Source organism: Oncorhynchus mykiss, chromosome 16, assembly GCF_057628025.1.
Source record: "Oncorhynchus mykiss isolate SJ-2025 chromosome 16, ASM5762802v1, whole genome shotgun sequence".
NCBI lineage: Eukaryota > Metazoa > Chordata > Actinopteri > Salmoniformes > Salmonidae > Oncorhynchus > Oncorhynchus mykiss.
In genome coordinates, this window is record NC_143037.1 from 42,211,060 (window position 1) to 42,231,680 (window position 20,621).

General features: G+C 41.6%; 2 protein-coding genes across 3 annotated transcripts in view; one reads left to right on the top strand and one right to left on the bottom strand.

Moving 5' to 3' along the window:
• Window positions 1-1,578: 1,578 nt before the first annotated feature.
• On the top strand, window positions 1,579-19,198 carry galnt6 (UDP-N-acetyl-alpha-D-galactosamine:polypeptide N-acetylgalactosaminyltransferase 6 (GalNAc-T6)). 2 transcript variants are annotated; one of them, XM_021565817.3, is made up of 13 exons: window positions 1,759-1,989; window positions 4,592-4,685; window positions 5,745-5,979; window positions 6,707-6,990; window positions 7,539-7,711; window positions 10,516-10,665; window positions 11,852-12,086; window positions 12,373-12,490; window positions 13,126-13,326; window positions 15,919-16,050; window positions 16,526-16,627; window positions 17,044-17,202; window positions 18,343-19,198. In XM_021565817.3, the coding sequence occupies exons 3-13, from the start codon at window positions 5,773-5,775 to the stop codon at window positions 18,454-18,456; spliced, it is 1,875 nt and encodes a 624-aa protein (XP_021421492.3). In that variant the 5' UTR covers window positions 1,759-1,989; window positions 4,592-4,685; window positions 5,745-5,772; the 3' UTR covers window positions 18,457-19,198. The 2 variants fall into 2 exon arrangements, with proteins under 2 accessions (XP_021421491.3, XP_021421492.3); XM_021565816.3 differs by lacking the exon at window positions 4,592-4,685 and having other exon boundaries at window positions 1,579-1,989.
• Window positions 12,351-20,621, bottom strand: part of zgc:158263 (ceramide kinase family protein) — a 31,780-nt gene continuing 23,509 nt past the window's right edge. The window contains exon 14 of the mRNA XM_021565818.3: window positions 12,351-12,456. The gene's annotated coding sequence lies outside the window, so the exon portion shown is untranslated. The remainder of the gene's footprint in view (window positions 12,457-20,621) is intronic.

Genomic DNA, 20,621 nt, shown 5'->3' on the forward strand with positions numbered 1-20,621 from the left:
ACCCGGCCAAACTGAGCGATCGGAGGAGAAGGGTCTTGGTCAGGGAGATGACCAATAACCCGATAGTCAATCTGACAGAGCTCCAGAGTTCCTATGTTGAGATGGGACAGCCTTCAAGAAGGACAACCATCTCTGCAGCTCTCCACCAATCAGGCCTTTATGGTAGAGTGGCCAGACGGAAGCCACTCCTCTGTAAAAGGCACATGACAGCCCGCTTGGAGTTTGCCAAAATGCACCTAAAGAACTCTATGACCATGAGAAACAAGATTCTATGGTCTGATGAAACCAAGATTGAACTCTTTGGCCTTGATGCCAAGCGTCACATCTTGAGGAAACCTGGCACCATCCCTATGGTGAAGCATGGTCTTGGCAGCATCATACTGTGGGGATGTTTTTCAGAGGCAGGGACAGGGAGACTCATCAGGATCGAGGGAAAAATGAACGGAGCAAAGTACAGAGAGATCCTTGATGAAAACCTGCTCCAGAGTGCTCAGGACCTCAGACTGGGGAGAAGGTTAACCTTCCAACAGCACAACAACCCTAAGCACACAGCCAAGACAATGCAGGAGTGGCTTCGGGACAACCCGCACGAGTATAATTCATCGGCTGACCCCTCCTGATGACCTCCTTAACCCATAGGAAGTCCAACCCTGTTGACTAATTTAAAAGTATGCAAGTCCTCAATGGTAATTTCCAAGCAGAAACAAGTTATTTCCAATGAATGATCTCTATCAATTTCTCTGTTCTCAACACACCATACGGAAGTACCTAGCTAGCACCACTGGAGGGAAGTGAAAGACCACACTTTCACTTTTGTCTCTTGTTCTTTTTTCAAATAATAAATTGTTTCCATTTGTATTTATTTATAATTTTGACAGACCACATAAGCAATTTGTTTAACAATTGAATTTTAGACATTAACTATCACATTAGTTGCATCCGAAATGGTACCCTATTCCCTGTACAGTGCACTACTTTTGACCCGTGTCCATTGGGCTCTGTTCAAAAGTTGTGCACTTCATATTGAATCGGGTGCTATTTGAGACATGGGCATGGTTTTGGTATTGTGTTGTTCCTGGGGATGTCATATTTGCACAAGCAACTTGACAATCAATAGCCTCTAATCAAAATTTAGATTTTTGACAATATCTGATAGATGGAGCCCAGCATGTGTCTTTTTGAGAGTATCTTCTCAATGTCTGAGGGTTGCATCCCAAATGGTACCCTGTTCCCTATATGGACACTTATGGACACTTAACCCTGTGGGCTCTGGTCAAAAGTATTGCACCATGTAGGGAATAGGTTGCCACTCTGAATAAATCCCTCTACGGTTTCAAGACAGCGGTCGTGGAGATGGTATTTACTTTCTTGACATGAATAATGTAACTCTGTTGAGGTAATGATTGTGTTAACTTAGGCTACAGTACTCTGTGCTGAGCATTAATTATACAATGTGAATATTTTTTTTCCCACTGACAAAAGCAAATTAAATTGTCTTGAAAATCAGAGTGATTTTGATGTGGAGTTAAATTAATCTATGCTCCAAATGTTATATTATATTCTTGGTGGCAAAAAAACGAGTAGCCCATCCCACTAGGACAACACTAGTTGAATCAACGTTGTTTCCACGTCATTTCAATGAAATTATGTTGAACCAACGTGGAACAGACGTTGAAGTTATGTCTGTGCCCAGTGGGATGTTTGTTTGAAATGGTCGGACCGAACAGGGTTCTCTTTAGGACCCTGGAGACTGCAGTTAATACTTTCAAGCAATGTCACCTGTTACGTTCAAAGGGGAAGCCGCGATGGTGGCGCTCTATGGTGTATATATATATATACATCATTGGTGGTGTTAGTGTATCCTTTTTGCGCTTGGTAAAAGGCTTTTGAAGTTAATATTTACGTCCATCTAGCGCCTTCGCGTTACTAAATAAAGAGCGTCGCAAAGACACAGCAAGGCAGTCTTCAAATTTGTGAACAGTTTCCCAGGTAAGAAGACAACGCATCATTGTCCCTCCTGTATCTTATCAGGAATTGTGTTATTTCTTGTTGCACTAGATAGGGTGAATTTATATTGCAACAATGTAGCCTTTACGTTTTCATATAACTATCTGTAATTTCCTGTGAGGCACTGGATATCAAGATAAATCAATTGAGATACACGATAAAGATCGTGACATGTTATGATTCTATTGTATCCTATCTGTCATACATTAGTTATTTTTGTCATTGTGTAAATCAAAGGGACACCTGTATTTTAACACTTTTTATATTTACTAACTGTAGTCATTTCTAATCGGCCATACTCTCATACTTCCTGATATTTTTGTCACAAACAATTTCCTGTTAAATTGCATCATGTTACACGCTCGAGCTGATCTTCTTAGTTGATGAGGCAACCTTTTTAAAAACGGCCAGTGGTTTCAAGGAATGAGCGTCCTTGGGACGTCCCTACCCTAAGGTCCCAAGGAGCCGCTTTGGCACGGACCGTTTAAAAACTACAACGTTTTCCTTGGAAATTGAATTCATTGGAGTTCAGTTCGGGGTATACATTGCCTTCCATTAATCGGTAGTTAGGTACTTTCAAAATCCTATTTAGTTTAGTAGTGTTACATTGCTGCGGTTTTGATGTTCTCTTCGTGTCTCTCTGTAGTTTCTGTTTAGCCCAAGATTGTGCTCATACGTCATGTCCTACCATTACTCTTTACGGTCCAAGGACCTTATACAGTGAGCTCCAAAAGTATTGGGGCAGCACTTTTGGATTTTAAATGATACAATTACTATGAGGTTAAAGTGCAGACTGTCAGCTTTAATTTGAGGGTATTTTCATCCGCTTAGAAAGTACATCACTTTTTGTACATTGTCCCCCCATTTTAGGGGATCAAAAGTATTGGGACAAATTCAATTATACAGTATGTGTATTAAAGTAGTAGTAAGTTAAGCATTTGGTCCAATATTCATAGCACGCAATGCCTACATCAAGCTTGTGACTCTAGAAATGTGTTAGCTGCATTTGCTGTTTCTTTGGATTGTTTCAGATTATTTTGCGCCCAATAGAAATGAATGGTAAAAAATGTATTTGTCATTTGAGTCACTTAAAAAAAAAATGTAAATAACAATAGAATGTTTCTTAACACTTCTACATTAATGTGGATGCTACCGTGATTATGTATAGTCCTTAATTAATCGTGAGAAAGTTCAATGCACAAATATCAGTCACTCCACCTGGTAAACCAGTTTTATGGGTGGCCCTCCTATTCTCACTGCATAGTGAAATTATATTTAGCATTGCATTCACTGATAGCCATAAAGGGAATACGTTGAAGTGGAGTATTGTTATGGTACAAATTCCATCCATTATTAGCAAATAGAAATGTTTGTCGATAAACTTTTCAACAAAATAGGCCCAGTGCAGTCAAATGTTATTTTCCTGTGTTATATAAATAAATAAACAGTGAGGTTAGAATAATATTGTGAAACATGATAATGCCCAAATTAGTGTAAGAGCTGTCTGAAAAGACCGCCTGAAATTTCAGCCTGTTTTGGTGGGATGGAGTTTTGGCCTGCCTGGTAATTAGTTAATAGACCAATAAGAAATAGACTTCCAAACCTTTCTGACAATAATAGCTAGTTTTCAGTTTTCCCCTACCTGCTCAGACCACTCCCAGGCAGTCCTAGTAAAATTCTTGCTTTCAGAAATTTCTCTTTTCTAAGAAGCTATTAAGTTTCTTTTTGACCATTTTAATTGAAAACAATCGCAGTAAGATACTTAGTTGTTACCCAGAAATTATTTTATATTGAGATAAAAAGGACTGCATTGGACATTTTTTTTTTTTGATGGCATTATTATACATTAATTACATTTTTAATTGAAGGGCAGGCGTTTAATCCAAAGTTCTTCTGAAAACATTTTCCATATCATATGGTAGAACTAGAAAGAGTTGAGGCAGCAAGCCTCTCACCTGCCAGTCTTCCTTTCTACACATTACCAATGTCTGTTCCCAGTATAGGAACAAGCCAAACAGGTTGTCAACTTAAGATGACATTTGAGTCAAGGAGAGTGCACTGTGTGCCCATTGTTGGGCTCTGGAAGCATGAGAGTGTCTTTGATCAATTATGAAGGAGGTAGGATTTCCTTGAGAGGACTGGCTTAAATTAATGATGACAAACTAAGAGTTTGAGGCCCTAAGCAGTGTTCACCTAAGGGTATCATTTATTGTGATTTGATATCCCTCTTAATAAAGCAGGTCATTGTTAAATAGCCTGAGTCCCAGATCTGTTTTGTGACGTGTATCCAACTCCATTGAATGACCGTAATGGAGTTCACATGACAGCACAAACTGGGTTGTATTCACAAAGAACTAACTGGACGCGAAAGGGCTGACACGGGGAGGGACCACCTGAACTTAAGAAATGAGAAACGCTTGTTTTCGTTTTCTGTCGCGAAATGTTTCGATACATTTTACTTCAATGTGCGCTAATGAGTGGGACACAGATCTGGGACTCAGGCTAGTTGTGGAGCGAAATATGTCCGGTGTGTTTGTTATCAGTCCAGTCATACTCATTCTACTGGTGTTTGTGTCTATGTAAGGTGGCATTCATTAATGTGAATGTGGGTGCTGCTAAGTCAGCCAACAGGGGAAGGCCAACCTGTTGACATGTGCATCCGGGAAGGAGTGGAACAGGTGGGTGTATATGACGGGTGTGTTCTTGGCTAGAGAAGGTGAATACAGGTGCAATATTCCAAGTTGTTTACCGAGAGGTGTGTTCTGTTTGTTCTTTCACTGTGTGTGTGTGTGTGTGTGTGTGTGTGTGTGTGTGTGTGTGTGTGTGTGTGTGTGTGTGTGTGTGTGTGTGTGTGAGGCTATTCCTCTGGGGCTCCACCTCTACTCAGGAGAGCGGGAGGGAGACGGAGGGAGAGTAGCTATGACAGCAGAGAAGTGTTATGGGAGTGGCTAGGTACATGCTGGTTAAGAAGAGCTGACTGGATCACATCTTTTGACATTTGGCATGTAGTTATTATAGTCATCTGGTTTTGGGTAGAACTGCATTTTAAAATTTATCCTTAAGTCTCCATAGATTCACCTTTGCATCAGGTAAAGAAAGTATTTGAGTCTGTTTTCTGTTTGTTTTGTTCTATTCCGAAACGGGTTTGAGTCCCGTGTCTATTTAAGACAATTATAGTCTCATACTCCAGCTCTTCACTGCTATTACTATGTAATGCCTCCAGTTAATTTATAACTCCAGTGTTTCCCCTAGGATCCCTTAATCTAAATGACATCACCGGCCAATTCTATATTAAACCCAAAAGTTATTTAGCTAGCATTACGTTACTGTATCTTAACTAACAATTATAACATACGTCTAGTAATAGGGTTGACTACACTTCCAGGATGACCTAGCCAAAAAAAAAGCAGCATACAGTTTCAAACATTTACAACATAAACCACAAAGCACCGCAGTTTAAAAAAAATCAGTTTACACATTGAAAAGACTAATTGGTTTTGGGAAGAGTGTTTCAAAAAGGGTCAAAACATTGATATCCCCTAAATCATTTTCCACCATAGTTTTTACCCTAGCTGATAAGAATCTAAGGAAAATATGTACAAACAAATCCTCCACGGTAACTAGCTAGCTAGCTTATAATCCTGGAAGTGTAGGTAACCCTATCAATAGAGAGTTGTGCCGCTGCATAAGTTTAATATAGGGGAAACACTGAACTCTCTTTTATCTCGCTCTCTCAGCGGTGGCCATTTTGAATTGTGACCCACCATGCGTCTGTTCCTGCGTCGGCGCTTGTCCCCCCTGAAGCTGGCCCTGGCTGGGGGAACTCTGTTCATGGTGGTCCTGTTGGTCCTACAGAAGGATGTGGGCTCCGGCTCCAACTCTGCCCAGGACCCCTGGTTTCAGGATCTGGTGGAACGCAAGGATCGGGTGTTGGTGATGGTTCGAGGAGCAGTCAACAACCTAGGCTTCCAGGTACCCCTGTATGGGTCCTTTTGGTGGGTGGGTGGGTTGGGGGGGAGTAGAATAGGGGGGGGGTTAATGAACAGCCTTTATTGTTTTTGTTTGTTATATAATTATATACTGATCAAGAAAATAAATGCAAAATTCAACAATTTCAAAGATTTTACTCAGTTACATTTCATATAAGGGAATCAGTGAATTGAAACAAATTCATTAGGCCTTGATCTATGGATCTCACATGACTGGGAATACAGATATGCATCTGTTGGTCTCAGATACCTTAAAAAAAATAATAAGTAAGGGGGGTGGATCAGAAAACCAGTCAGTATCTGGTGTGTAACCACCATTTGACTCATGCAGCGTGACACATCTCCTTCGCATAGATTTGATCAGGCTGTTTATTGTGGAATGTTGTCTCACTCTTCAATGGCTTCGCGAAGTTGGTGGATATTGTCAGGAACTGGAACAAGCTGTCATACACATCGATCCAGAGCATCCCAAACATGCTCAATTAGTGACATGTAGGCCATGGTATGTAGGCCATGGAAGAACTAGACATGTGTAGATAAAAAATAAAGAGAAATAAGCTTTTTGTGCATATGGAACATTTCTGGGATCTTTTATTTCAGCTCATGAAACATGGGACCAACACTTTACATGTTCCGTTCATATTTTTGTTAAGTATACAAGAAATCTAAATAAAATGATAAAATAAAGAAACAATAACCTGGGATTCCAGATCGGAGCTCCCCAGCCCCCTTCAATAGAGGAGCAGCAGGCCACCCCAGACCGCCACTGTCCTCCAGGTCACTACAGTCAGGCAGAGCTGAAGCCGGCCCTGGAGAGGCCCCCACAGGACCCCCAAGGGCCTGGGGCCGATGGGAGGGGCTACGAGAAAAAGAACATGACACCAGAGGAAGAGAAAGAGAAGGAAAAGGGGATGACTGTTAACTGTTTCAACCAGTTCTCCTCCGACAGGATCTCCCTCAGCCGTAGCCTAGGAGACGACACCCGGCCACCAGAGTAAGATTATGTCCCAATTATCTCTCCTTTATCCTACAAGGTGCACTTATTCACTGTTTTTATATACCAATCTAATGCTTTTAGATTTGTGGGAAGTAGTGAATGAGTGCACATTTTTAGGAGAAACAAAATATTATTGGGATGCACCCTAAAGCTTCGGTCTTAACTGTAACCATGGTGATGAAAGGAGGGTTGAGGGATGGGTAGCGTATTATTCTTGGGGGTGGTTTCCTAGTCTTGTTCAAAGATGCATTTTCAATAGCCTTGTCCTAGATTAGCAAGATTCTCTATTGTTTACTACTGTATTGCTGCAGATGTTTCTTTTTCTTTATTTAATCAACATTTCAAAACCTTGATAGCCATGAAAAGCACAATCAGTTTGGTTTACGTATGAATATTTGCTAAGGGATGCGCTTTATGTATTGTACGGCTAGGGCATCTATGTAGACACAAACACCCCACATGTGAACTCAAACACAGGGCAGATAATATTGACAGTTTTTCCTTTTTTATGACGAACAGTGTCTTGCTCTTCCTTTGCTTCCCAGGTGTGTGGAGCGTAAGTTCCGCCACTGCCCCCCTCTCCCCACCACCAGTGTAATTATAGTGTTCCACAACGAGGCCTGGTCCACCCTGCTGCGTACCGTCTACAGTGTCCTCCACACCTCCCCTGCCGCCCTGCTCACTGAGATCATCATGGTGGACGACGCCAGCACCGCAGGTGAAGAGAAAATCAAATACAGAGAAAAGAAATCCTATAAATCCTATAAACAAACGTACTGTCAATAACACAATAGGAAAATCTATCCAGTGTGTGCAAATGTAGTAAGATTAGGGAGGTAAACATGCGCCGAATACAACAAGTGTAGACCTTACCGTGAAATTCTTACTTATAAGCCCTTAACCAACAGTGCAGTTCAAGAAGAGTTGAAAATATTTACCAAATAAACTAAAGTAAAACATTATAAAAAGTAACACAATAAAATAACGAGGCTATATACAGGGGGTACCGGTACCTAGTCAGTGTGCGGAGGTACAGGTTAGTTGAGGTAATTTGTACATGTAGGTAGGGGTGAAGTGACTATGCATAGATAATAAACAAAACAAATGGAGGGGGGTAGTCTGTTCAGCAGTCTTATGTTTTGGGGGTAGAAGCTGTTAAGGAGCCTTTTGGTCCTACACTTGACGCTTCGCAACCCAGTCTAGGTAATGGAGCCTGATACTAACCATGGGCTAAGGGAAAAGCAAAGGGGAACTGTACATTAGGGCACACCAACAGCGAAACGTTTCGTCAGTCATTCTGAAACTAAGGGTACTGTTGAAATAAACAAGAAATTGCATTGGCCTCGCTTCACTAATCAAGACTAAAAGAGGATGTGCTTTGACACCTAGTTCAATATCTACTTCTGGACCTTGGAACCTCCTGGCCATATAGTTTGGTTTAATCTCTCGCTGTGTTCTAACAATCGCCTGTATACTAGCTAGCTGCATTATCACATGGTTTAAAAAAATATGCTGTGGAAGAAGTGTGATGTCTGTTGTGGCCAGTGAATTGCATACAGTGTGTGTTATTAATACTAAACTGAAACTTGTGACACAATTTCAGACCTCTACGGTCTTGTCTGTTCTAAATATAACTGTGTGTGTGTGTGTGTGTGTGTGGAGGGGGGGGGGGGTTATTTAACATTTATTTAACTAGGCAAGTCAGTTAAGAACAAATTCTTATTTATAATGATGGCCAACCAAAAGGCCTCCTGTTGGGACGGGGGCTGGGATTGAAAATGTAAAACAAAAATATGTATAAATATAGGACAAAACACTCATCACAACAAGAGAGAGAACACAACACTGCATAAAGAGAGACCTAAGATGACAACATAGCAAGGCAGCAACACAACATAACAACATGGTAGCAGCACAAAACATGTTACAAACATTATTGGGCACAGACAACAGCACAAAGGGCAAGAAGGTAGAGACAACAATACATCCCGCAACGCAGCCACAACTGTCAGTTAGAGTGTCCATGATTGAGTCTTTGAATGCAGATATTGAGATAAAACTGTCCAGTTTGAGTGTCTGTTGCAGGTCGTTCCAGTCGCTTGCTGCAGCGATATAAAAAGACGAGCGACCCAGGGATGTGTGTGCTTTGGGGACCTTTAACAGAATATTCCTTACCTGCCGATCTATAAATTATGTGACATTTGTTTTAGAGGTGTTCAGAACAAGGTTAAGGGTAGAGAAAGCTTGTTGGACACTAAGAAAGCTTTATTGTAGAGCAGTTAACACAAAATCCAGGGAGGGGCCAGCTGAGTATAAGACTATATTATCTGCATATAAATGGATGAGAGCTTCCTACTGCCTGAGCTATGTTGTTGATGTAAATTGAGAAGACCGTGGTGCCTAAGATTGAGCCTTGGGGTACTCCCTTGGTGACAGGCAGTGGCTGAGATAGCAGATTGTCTGACTTTATACACTGCACTCCTTGAGAGAGGTAGTTAGCAAACCAGGCCAAAGACCCCTCAGAGACACCAATACTCCTTAGCCAGCCCACAAGAATAGAATAGTCTACCATATCTAAAGCTTTGGCCAAGTCAATAAAAATAGCAGCACAACATTGCTTAGAATCAAGGGCAATGGTGACATCATTGAGGACCTTTAAGGTTGCAGTGACACATCCATAACCTGAGCGGAAACCAGATTGCATACCAGAGAGAATAATATAGTTACCGTCCTGTCCCATCACGTTTAAAAAGCAATGTATTATGTAGAACAGATATGACTGTCTGGCAGTATTGAGAATTGTGTCAGTTCTATTCATTACATTCCTATGTACATGTCACTGAACACACCCCTTCTTTCTGTTAGTCAGTTACCTAGCGATGCTGGCCTTGACCTCCTGTCATTAACCGCTCCACCCTCACCTGATGAAAATAATGTTGTATTACCTGAAGAGCCAGCCACATTCCTAACTAAACATGAAGTTTCGTGTTTGTGTTTAATTGATGTCTAGTTTTTACATAGTTCACCCAAATTACAAAATTACATATATTGGTTTCATTACCCTGTAATCAGTCTATGGACAAGGTATGACTGTAATCATTGCTTTGTAGTGGTTTACCTGACCACTGTTTCAAATGTTGTTTAGAATTTGTGACACAATCCAATGCAAGTCAATGGTACCCATATTAGCATTTCCTCTCTTAATGTCCAAATCATCCTTAGGTTTAAGAGAATGGATTGTATAACGGAATTAAGTTACTTATAGGTTTGTACATGAAGAACAAAAATGCTACCATTGACTTGCATTGGATTGTGCCACAAATACAAACGATTTTGATTTGAAAGAGTGGCCAGGTGAACAAAACCAAAAGCAAGGATCATACATTGTCCATAGACTGCTTATAGGGTTAGGAAACCAATGTAATTTAGGTGAACTATCCCTTTAAGCGATTCCCTCCGATGCTCCAGCTCACCTTAAGAAAATAATGTCATAACAGGTATGTGTTTTCTCCTTTCTACCAGAACACCTGGGGACTCGGCTGGATGAGTATGTGAAGCAGCTAAAGATAGTGAAGGTGGTGAGACAGCAGGAGAGGAAGGGCCTGATCACCGCCAGGCTCCTGGGGGCCCGGGGAGCCCTGGGAGAGATACTCACCTTCCTGGATGCTCACTGTGAGTAGCTAGCCCACGATGGATGAATAAATGAGTGCCTGATAACAGCCAAGCTCCTAGGGGCCAGGAGGACACAGAGAAATATACTCACTTTCCTGAATGCTCACTTTCAGTAACTAGCCCACAAGGGATGGATGGATTCATTCATTAATACTCGGGGGCCCAGGGAGAGACCTAACTTTCTGCATGCACAATGTGACTAGCTAGCCAACTAGGAAAAAATATATGCTGGCCTATGGCACAGATGTATGCCAGAGTCTATATGGATTTGAATACAGCCCTCTGCCCTTTGACTCGACCTTCTCCATCTCCTACTTTACCTTTACTGTACTTTCTGTTCAAAAGCACAAACAATACGATAGGAGATGGATTGATGCACTGTGACTAGCTAGCTCACAAGGCCAGAGCAACACAACTAACTCCTTGTTGACCCCCCCCCCCCCCCCCCCCATCCCTTTTTGCTATCCCACAAGGAAGGATAGGTGGAGTGGGTAAAACGTTTCCCAAGTCATCAATCCAATTACAACCATTGTGTTACAACTTTATTTGCATAAATGTTTAGAACAGATTTACTACCTGTGGTTCTTTTTTCAAGCAGTGAACAGTTGAAACCTGCTCTTCAGGTTTCCCTGCTAGAACTAGATGTATGACCACATTCCACTCACGTATGCTTAGAGATATGCAATGTAGTGGAGTGACGAACGGCTATACATACAGATGAAAGGCAATAGATACTAATGTACTGGAGATAAAGGCTTTGCAGTGATGTATAAAACGTATACAAAAACATACACAAATACTGTGAATTCCCAGGGTCATCCCGACAAGGGCGTTTGCATAATGTGGTGTTGTCAGACAATTGTGAACACAGATTACATATCATTGACAGAATGCTCAGGACTCATCCTGGGGGTCTGTTGAGGCCAGGAGGATGCAGAGTTACACAATGTTCACATAGAAAAGTATTGTGTAGAATAGACAGGATTTTCTGTTGTGTAGAATTGGGAGTGGTGTCAGCTCCACAAATGTTTGCCAACTGAACTCCGCAATGTTTGCCAACTAAGCTCCATTCATTGTATCTCAATCTGTAATGCTTCACAATGTTTGCCAACTGCCAACTACCGACTTCTTGTACTTTGAAAACTTTTTACACCTGCTGAACTCTACACTCCTCTCCCGTCCCCAGGTGAGTGTTTCCATGGCTGGCTGGAGCCCCTGCTGGCTCGTATCGTGGAGGAGCCAACAGCCGTGGTCAGCCCAGAGATCACTACCATCAACCTGAATGACTTTACCTTCAACAAGCCTGTAGCCACCGCTAAGGCCCGCAACAGAGGGAACTTTGACTGGAACCTCAGCTTTGGCTGGGAAGGCATCCCCGAGCATGAGAGCAACAGACGCAAAGACGAGACCTACCCCGTCAAGTAAGGGCTAAGGACCCACCTAATATGTTTCATAGAGTACATTGCCTTCCGACAGCTAGTGGAGAGGTCCTTCGGTTAGAGTATGTGTAGTGAATATAGTGCTGTGATTGCTGAAGTTGTTTGCAATATATTCAAATTTTTTTCATCTTACAATTCAGCATATGTTATATTTCTGCACTTGAAATATGTATCAGATCACTACTCGGCAATCAGTCTATGTATATTCCATAATGTTGCATTGGACATCTAGTATCTGTTACTCACCTCTGCATGTCTGTTCATTCAGAACTCCAACGTTTGCCGGTGGTCTCTTCTCCATCTCCAAGAAGTACTTTGAACACATCGGAACGTACGATGACAAGATGGAGATCTGGGGGGGTGAGAATGTGGAGATGTCCTTTAGGGTTAGTTTCCCCTCTTTCCTCTAACAATGTTATTATAAAGGAATATCTATCAAATACTAAAGCTAGTCTAAAACAGAGACATATATAGAGAGTTTGCTGATTATGGTTTCTCTCAAAGACATTCAGTTGATTATTACCTAAATTCAATTGGTTGAATGGTGTCATGTGACCTCGATGTTGTATATGGCTCTGGGCCTGTATCTACAAAGCATCTCAGAAAAGGTCTTAGGAATCATGTTAACCTGTTTTTGTGAGCATGTGAATCTGTAGTAGGAATTTCCGGGTGAACAAAAAACAACCACAGCTGTAGGTAAAGTTAATCAAAATCTGGTTTATTACAAGTTGCAACAAGGAGACCCCACTCAGCACAGAACCGGAGCAAATGTCTATCTGGCCTCTTGGAGACAGGCCCTATATATCCTAATCAGACAGCACCAAATGTCCTGTAAACACCAGCCCAAAATGCTTGTAGGAAGTCAAAGCAACTTTGTCTAACTTTGTGAGCTGCTACAGAATCACACTGTTCACAGAATGTCATCAATACAATTCAACAGTGAATAATCGGTGTCCTTGTGCCTCCATTGACAAAGCAGGTCACTAAGTTAGCCAGCTAACTTCAATAAACCTTCTCCTAGGTGTGGCAGTGTGGCGGCCAGCTGGAGATCATTCCGTGTTCCGTGGTGGGTCACGTGTTCCGTACCAAGTCACCCCACACCTTCCCTAAAGGTACTGAGGTCATCACAAGGAACCAGGTACGACTCGCAGAGGTCTGGATGGATGACTACAAACACATCTACTACCGACGCAACAGTAACGCTGCCAAGATGGCCAAGGAGGTAGGCTTATGTTCTCAATCAACTCAAAGTTTCATATACTGTACTGGTAGATATAGTGCTGTGCATTAAACATCTACAACCGACGCAACCAGAACGCTGCTAAAATGTAACAAGTGGTGAGAGAAGAGGGTTAAGCCCATGACATGTTTTCGTTCACTCCACGTTCCATAATAATTGTAGATAATCTTGTGTTGCCAGACTTGGTAATCTCACATTCGTTTGACACAGAAGGAAAAGCTGAATGAAGGCTAACTGTTAGACAACACACTACTGTGCAAAATGTGTCGGCCTGCGCATACTGCAATCTGTTTATTATAAGATATTATTATTTATCTGGAATAGGCTAAACTACAATAAATATGTTCTTATGAGTGCCTATATACTGTAGGCAGCAACACTTGTGCCACGCTGATCCCTAACACAGGGCCCCTCAGCCCCCTCCGTTGCCATGCATGTCTCCAACTCAATCATCAAGTTTACTGACAACAACGGTGGTAGGCCTGATTACCAACAATGATGAGACCGCCTACAGGGAGGAAGTGATAGCCCTGACGGAGTGGCACCAGGAAAATAACCTCTCCCTTAACAAAACGCTGATTGTGGACTACAGGTGACAGCAGAGAGAGCACGCCCCCATCCACATTGACGGGGTCGCAGTGGAGAGGATCAAAAGCTTGAAGTTCCTCGGCGTGCACATCACTGACTACCTGAAATGGTCCCTTCACACAGACAGCATGGTGAAGAAGGAGCAACAGCACCTCTTCAACCTCAGGAGGCTGAAGAAATTTGGCTTGGCCCTAAGACCCTCACAAACTTCTACAGATGCACCATTGAGAGCATCCTGTGTGGCTGTATCACCGCCTGGTACAGCAATTGCACCGTCCGCAAAGTAGGGCTCTCCAGATGGTGGTGTGGTCAGCCTAACGCATCACTGGACATCTACAGCACCCGCTGTCACAGGAAGGACGAGAAGATCATCAAGCACCCGAGCCAAGGCCTGTTCACCCCGCCACCATCTAGAAGGCAGAGACAGTACAGATGCATCAAAGCTGGGACCGAGAGACAGCTTCTATCTCCAGGCCATCAAACTGTTAAACAGTCACCACTAGCCTTAGTCACTGTTCTAGCCGGCTACCACCTGGTACTCTACCCTGCACCGTAGAGACTACTGCCCTATGTACATAGTCATTGAACGCTGGTCACTTTTAATCATGTTTAAATAACGTTTTACCCACTTTGTATGTATATACTGTATTCTTGTCATGGCTCATTCAATGTAACTACTGTTATGCACACCTTTTTCTATTCATATACTGTCCATAATGTCTTTACACACCATTATATGTATATCCATTACATACTGAACAAAAATATAAACACAACCTGCAACAATTTCTCAGATTTGACTGAGTTACAGTTCTTATAAGGAAATCAGTCATGGATTTCTCTGGATTTCACACGACTGGGAATACAGATATGCATCTGTTGGTCACAGATACCTTTTTAAAAAATGGGCCTCATAATGGGCATCCGGATCTCGTCACAGTATCTCTGTGTATTCAAATTATCATGGATAAAATGCAATTGTGTTCATTGTCCGTAGCTTATGCCTGCCCATACCATAACCCCCCCCCCCCCCCCCCCCACCACCATAGGGCACTCTGTTCACCACTTCTCCATCAGCAAACCGCTCGCCCACACGACCACATGTGGGTCTGCGGTTGTAAAACCAGTTGGACGTACTGCCAAATTCTCTAAAACAACGTTGGAGGTGGCTTATGGTAGAGAAATGAACATTCAATGCTCTGGCAACAGCTCTGGTGGACATTACTGCAGTCAGCATGCCAACTGCATACTCCCTCAAAACTGTGGCATTGTTTTTTGTGTGTTTTTTTTCCCAGACATTATTGCACTGTTGGAGCTAGAAACAGGCATTTTGCTACACCTGTGATAACATCTGCAAATCTATGTATACGACCAATACTTTTTGATTTGATATGACTACCGTTATATGAGGTTAAAGTAACTGTCCAGTCTTTCCAGATTTCTATGAAATATGACCTTTAATTACTTATAATATGAGTGAAATAATAGTTTTCCTTCCAAGAAATGGTAATTAAGTATGTTGAAAAGCAGCTTTTCTGTGTTGGAATAGTGTGGACGTACCCCAACAACAAAATTGTGTAGGTGTATACCGGTCATTAAGTATTCACACAAGTAAACCGCTGATTGGCCAGCTCATCCTCCTCAGGATTATGACATCATACTCTGAGAAAATAGCAATAATTTTTTTAATGGTCTGTTTGAGATACAAATTTGATGTGTGGGTTTTTAAAGTGTTTTTTTTTTAAAATTATTATTATTATTATTATTATTATTATTATTCTTTTTTTATATATATTTCTCAAATGTATGCATTGGCCACAAATACGAGTATCGGACGAGTCAACAACATTATTTGGGTATGAGTTAGAGAAATGTCAGATTTTCACTGGACAGTTACTTACTTTAAAGTTCACTATCAGTGCACAGGATTGAGCAAGTCACTTGTTCCTGTCTCACTCCTTTCCACTATGTGTGTGTGTGTTGTAGAAAGGATTTGGTGACATCTCGGAGCGTGTGAATCTGAGGGAGAGGCTGCAGTGTAAGAACTTCACCTGGTATCTGAATACTATTTACCCCGAGGCGTTCGTGCCAGACCTCACCCCTACCAAGTTCGGAGCGGTACGTTTTGTTCCATTCAGGTGTACAAACTATCAGACCTGGTTTCAAGTACTATTTTAAGTATTTTGAAATTCTTTAGCTGTGCATGATTGAGCTTGCCTGTTGCCATGAAAATAATAGAAATGTCTCAAAAGTGCAAATCCTGCTCACTAAATGCAGGGTTTAGCCAGGCAGGCCAAAACAAATGCTCAAATGTATTTGAGGTAACACTTTTTTTTTTTTTTTGGATAGTCCATCTATAGATGCTCTATAAGTAACATTTCAAATAAATATCTACTAACCCTAAACTTAACCCTAACACTGACCCAACCCGTTATTCTAAACGTAACCGTAACCTTAGCAAGCAGTTGCTTATCGACAGATGGTTTGTTGATAGTATGACCATCTGTAGAGCATCTACATAAAGTGTGACTAGGAAAGTACTGTACATGATGGCGATGCATAAGTGTTCATTGTTAAATGTGTGTGCGCGCAGATTAAGAACTCTGGTGCTCAGAGCTGTCTGGATGTGGGAGAGAAAAATGAAGGCGGGAAGCCACTGATCATGTACACGTGCCACAATATGGGGGGTAACCAGGTACTGTACATTCACTCACACTGTCAGAGGAGGCTGTTGGGAGGATATGTAGGAGGACTGTCTCATTTGTAATGGCATGGAATAAATGGAACGGTATCAAATTTATGGAAAACGCATGTTTGACTTACAATGGGCTGCACTCCTATAGCTCCTCTCACCAGCCTCCGCTGTACTCTATGGTTGTGTGGAGGGATATTCTGATATTGATACGCATTCAACAACAGTATGTTCAGTCAATTTTTGGAATTCCATATTCAGGTTTATAGGCAAAGTTTTTGTTTAGCTTTTATTTAAATCACATTGAGATTGACACCTATTTTTCAAGTGAACCCCGACGATCTTCAATAATAAGTCCCCAGCACCATATGAAAGTGATGTTTGATTACATATGCTTATCTCTCCTGCTGTTTCCCCAGTACTTTGAGTACACGTCTCATAAGGAACTGCGTCACAACATAGGGAAGCAGCTGTGTCTACAGGCCAACACCCAGCCAGACCAGGTTAAGATTGAGCTCTGTACACTAAAAGGAATAGGGACTAGCGTGGCCCCACAACAGGAGTGGCTCTTTACAGAGGTAAGGAAGCATCACCTGGACAAGCATGCACGCACGCATATGCAGTGCATTCAGAAAGTATTCAGACCCCTTCACTTTTTCCACATTTTGTTACGTTACAGCCTTACTAAATAGTTTTTTCCCCCTCATCATCAATACCCATAATGACAAAGCAAAAACTGTTTTTTAGTATTTTTTGCAAATGTATTAAAATACAAATCTAATTTACATAATTATTCAGACCCTTTATTCACTCTGATGTTTTTCGTACGATGTACCCAATGATTAATGAAAACTTGCTATGTCCTCATTGTGGTTTTACAGATGTGTTTAATACGTCTTATTTACACACTTTATTCAAATATTTATGAAAAGCATATTGTTATATTTGGTAGCACTTATTTGTTTTTCCTTCGCCTCCAACCACTTTCGATGTGTGGAATGGATGTGGTTGGGGCTAGGTCTACATAAGGATGCATTTTTTTTTTAACTCACAAAAGATCTGACGAAGGCCATGAAGCCGATACGTAAGCTTTTTAAAGATCAGTGATACTATCAAGAGCAGCGTGCGGTTTCCTTTTTCTTTCATCTTGTTCAACTGTTGCCATGCACCTGCAAAAAAAAGATTGCTCAGATGTGCGAGTGCCTTTTGAATTCTGAAGGATGACCAATGGAAACAGGATTCACCTGTGCTCAATTTCGAGTTTCATAGCAAATGGTCTGAATACTTTAGTAAACAAGGTATTTTATTTCTAGAAAACCTGTTTTCGCTTTGTCATTAATGGGCATTGTGTGTAGATTCTGATTTTTTTTTGAAAAATTGAATCCATTTTAGAATAAGGCTGTAACGTAACAAAATGTGGAAAAAGGGAAGGGGTCTGAATACTTTCCGAAGGCACTGTATATCACACACGCATACACATTTCTAGATCTGCTGGGAGACATTTTTTAGACTGCTCATTCTTGAAGAGTGCTTTTGTAAAGCATGTGTGACTGATGAAATAAACACAATGAAGTACATTTAATCTGTTTAGGTAACTATCTGTTAACGATCTTTCACAACGCACAAGAGAAGTTATTGCTCTAGATCTAATCTGTCCATAGCAGACCCAGTGTTATCCCACTGCAGTACATGGTCTTTTAACACTCTGCCCTCTCTAGGAGAATCTCCTCAAGAACCCACCAAGTGGAAAGTGCTTACTCCTGAAAGGGGGCCAGATAGTGATGGACGACTGTAAAGCAACTGACCTCAACCAGCACTGGGAATTCAGTTGACCCCTAACCTTCGACCCCTGACCATAAGCAAAACTGAAGCTTTCACTAGACGTTGACCCCCCGCCAGCCCATCCACCCATAGATGCTATTAACAAACGCATAGACCCTACCAATCTACCTATAGACTCTGGGTCAAACAGGCAGTACTAGCACCAGTACTAGCTGAACCTGACAGGACATGAGTCATACTGCACTGGAGACCATTGATGACCTAAGTGGAGTGGACATGTTGAATATAGAGTGCTGACTGTGCTGTGGCAGTGCACACCTAAGTGAAGGATCTCAGGATAACCACTTTTAACTATATATTTATGATAATAGAGACTCATGAATGAAGGTTTCTTCTCGTGGAGTGTGTGGACAGTGGACTCTGCAGCCTGGGTTGTGTTCAGTAGGGAGAAAATGTTTTGGAATGGAGTGAAACGGGGAGAACTTAGGCCTACTACCCGAACTTATCCAGAAAGAGCACATATCTTAGTTTTCTGTTGCAAAACGTTTTGCCACTGTGTGCCCTACTGGACACGACCCTGGAGTGGCAGGAAGGAGGTCTCTTCCAGACAACTAGGACCTCAACCTAGAAGTGTGTTCTCTTTTTTTTTATCATAGTTTTGCTTGTCTTAACTTATCTTGTCAGATAATGAATGTAGATATAGTGAATGTTGTTTCTGTGACAATACATATGTCTGCCAAAGGGAAAGGTGTCCATTTTTTTTAAATAAAGTTTTATCTGTACACAGTTGGATTATTTGTCATACGAGTGAAATGACTGGTCCCGTGTGTCTCAGTTGGTAGAGCATGGCTCTTGCAACACCAGGGTTGTGGGTTTTATTCCCACAGGGGACCAGTAGAAAAATGTAAGTACTCACTACTTACTGTAAGTCGCTCTGGAGAGCATCTGCTAAATGACAAAAATAGCTTTCACTTTTAAAAGAGATATTCTCAGATAATGAAAACCATTACTATAAACATATGATAGAAATGGAATTAGTACATTTTGAGAGATCTTGTTTTTTTTTTATTAACATCATGCACTCAAAAAAGGGTAAATGCAGGAAGTCCTGGTAGCCATTTGATTAGCTATTTAGCAGTCTTATGGCTTGGGAGTGGAAGCTGTTCAGGTTCCAGACTTGGTGCGCTGGTACCGCTTGCCGTGCGAAAGCAGAGAGAACGGTCTGTGGCTGGAGTCTTTGACATTTTTGGGGGTCTTCCTCTTGACACTGCATGGTATGTATTATGTGCGGTCGTGCACACTCCTACGGTATCCACAGCGGTGATACCTGGAGGTAAGACCCTGGTTCATATCGGAAGCTAGATGCTGATAAGAGACTGTCGGCGTCCCAAATGGCACCCTATTCCCTACATAGTGAAGATCTTCCTACAATAATAAACATTCCTCCGTGTGACTGAGTGAGCTGTTGAATAGGCTAGTCAATGAATATCTTGGTCACAATTTGTTTTGCGCAATATTAATGTTTATGCAAGGAGTGGTTTGGTATTCTTAAGGTCGTTCCTTTAGATAATTAATGAAAACTTAGTACAAATTAGACCAAGACTAATCTTGAGAAAGTTCAACAAAAGCCATGGATTTATTTCTGTAATTGTAAACTCACGCGTTAGACAGCGACTCTAACTAAGCTTGAAAAAAGGAAGTTGAAGACCGAGTAGGCCTATGTATTTCTGGGATGAAATGAAAAGGGCCGGCAGGTAGCCTACTTGTTAGAGTGTTGGACTAGTAACCGAAAGGTTGCAAGATTGAATCCCCGAGCTGACAAGGTAAAAATCTGTCATTCCGCCGCTGAACATGGCACTTAACCCACTATTCCTAGGCCGTCATTGAAAATAACAATTTGTTCTTAACTAACTTGCCTAGTTAAATAAAAACAGGCCTGTTGAAATGTGGAGATGTAGCTAATGTGTTGGGAGTTGACTTTCATGCCAATTCTGAACTGTATGGAAACCACGTCCATAAGGAAATGTGTTGAGTGACAAAGTCAGACATTCTTTCTTTGCAATAATGGGTGGCAGCATTAACTCACTGCAATGTCTGCTGTGGAGTGATGACAGAATTGCACTCCTTTGTGAGCGAATGGGATAACACAATAGAAATGAGTGATACGGCAATGAAAAAGAGGGTAAGTTCGACAATAGTCCTATGTCGACAAAAC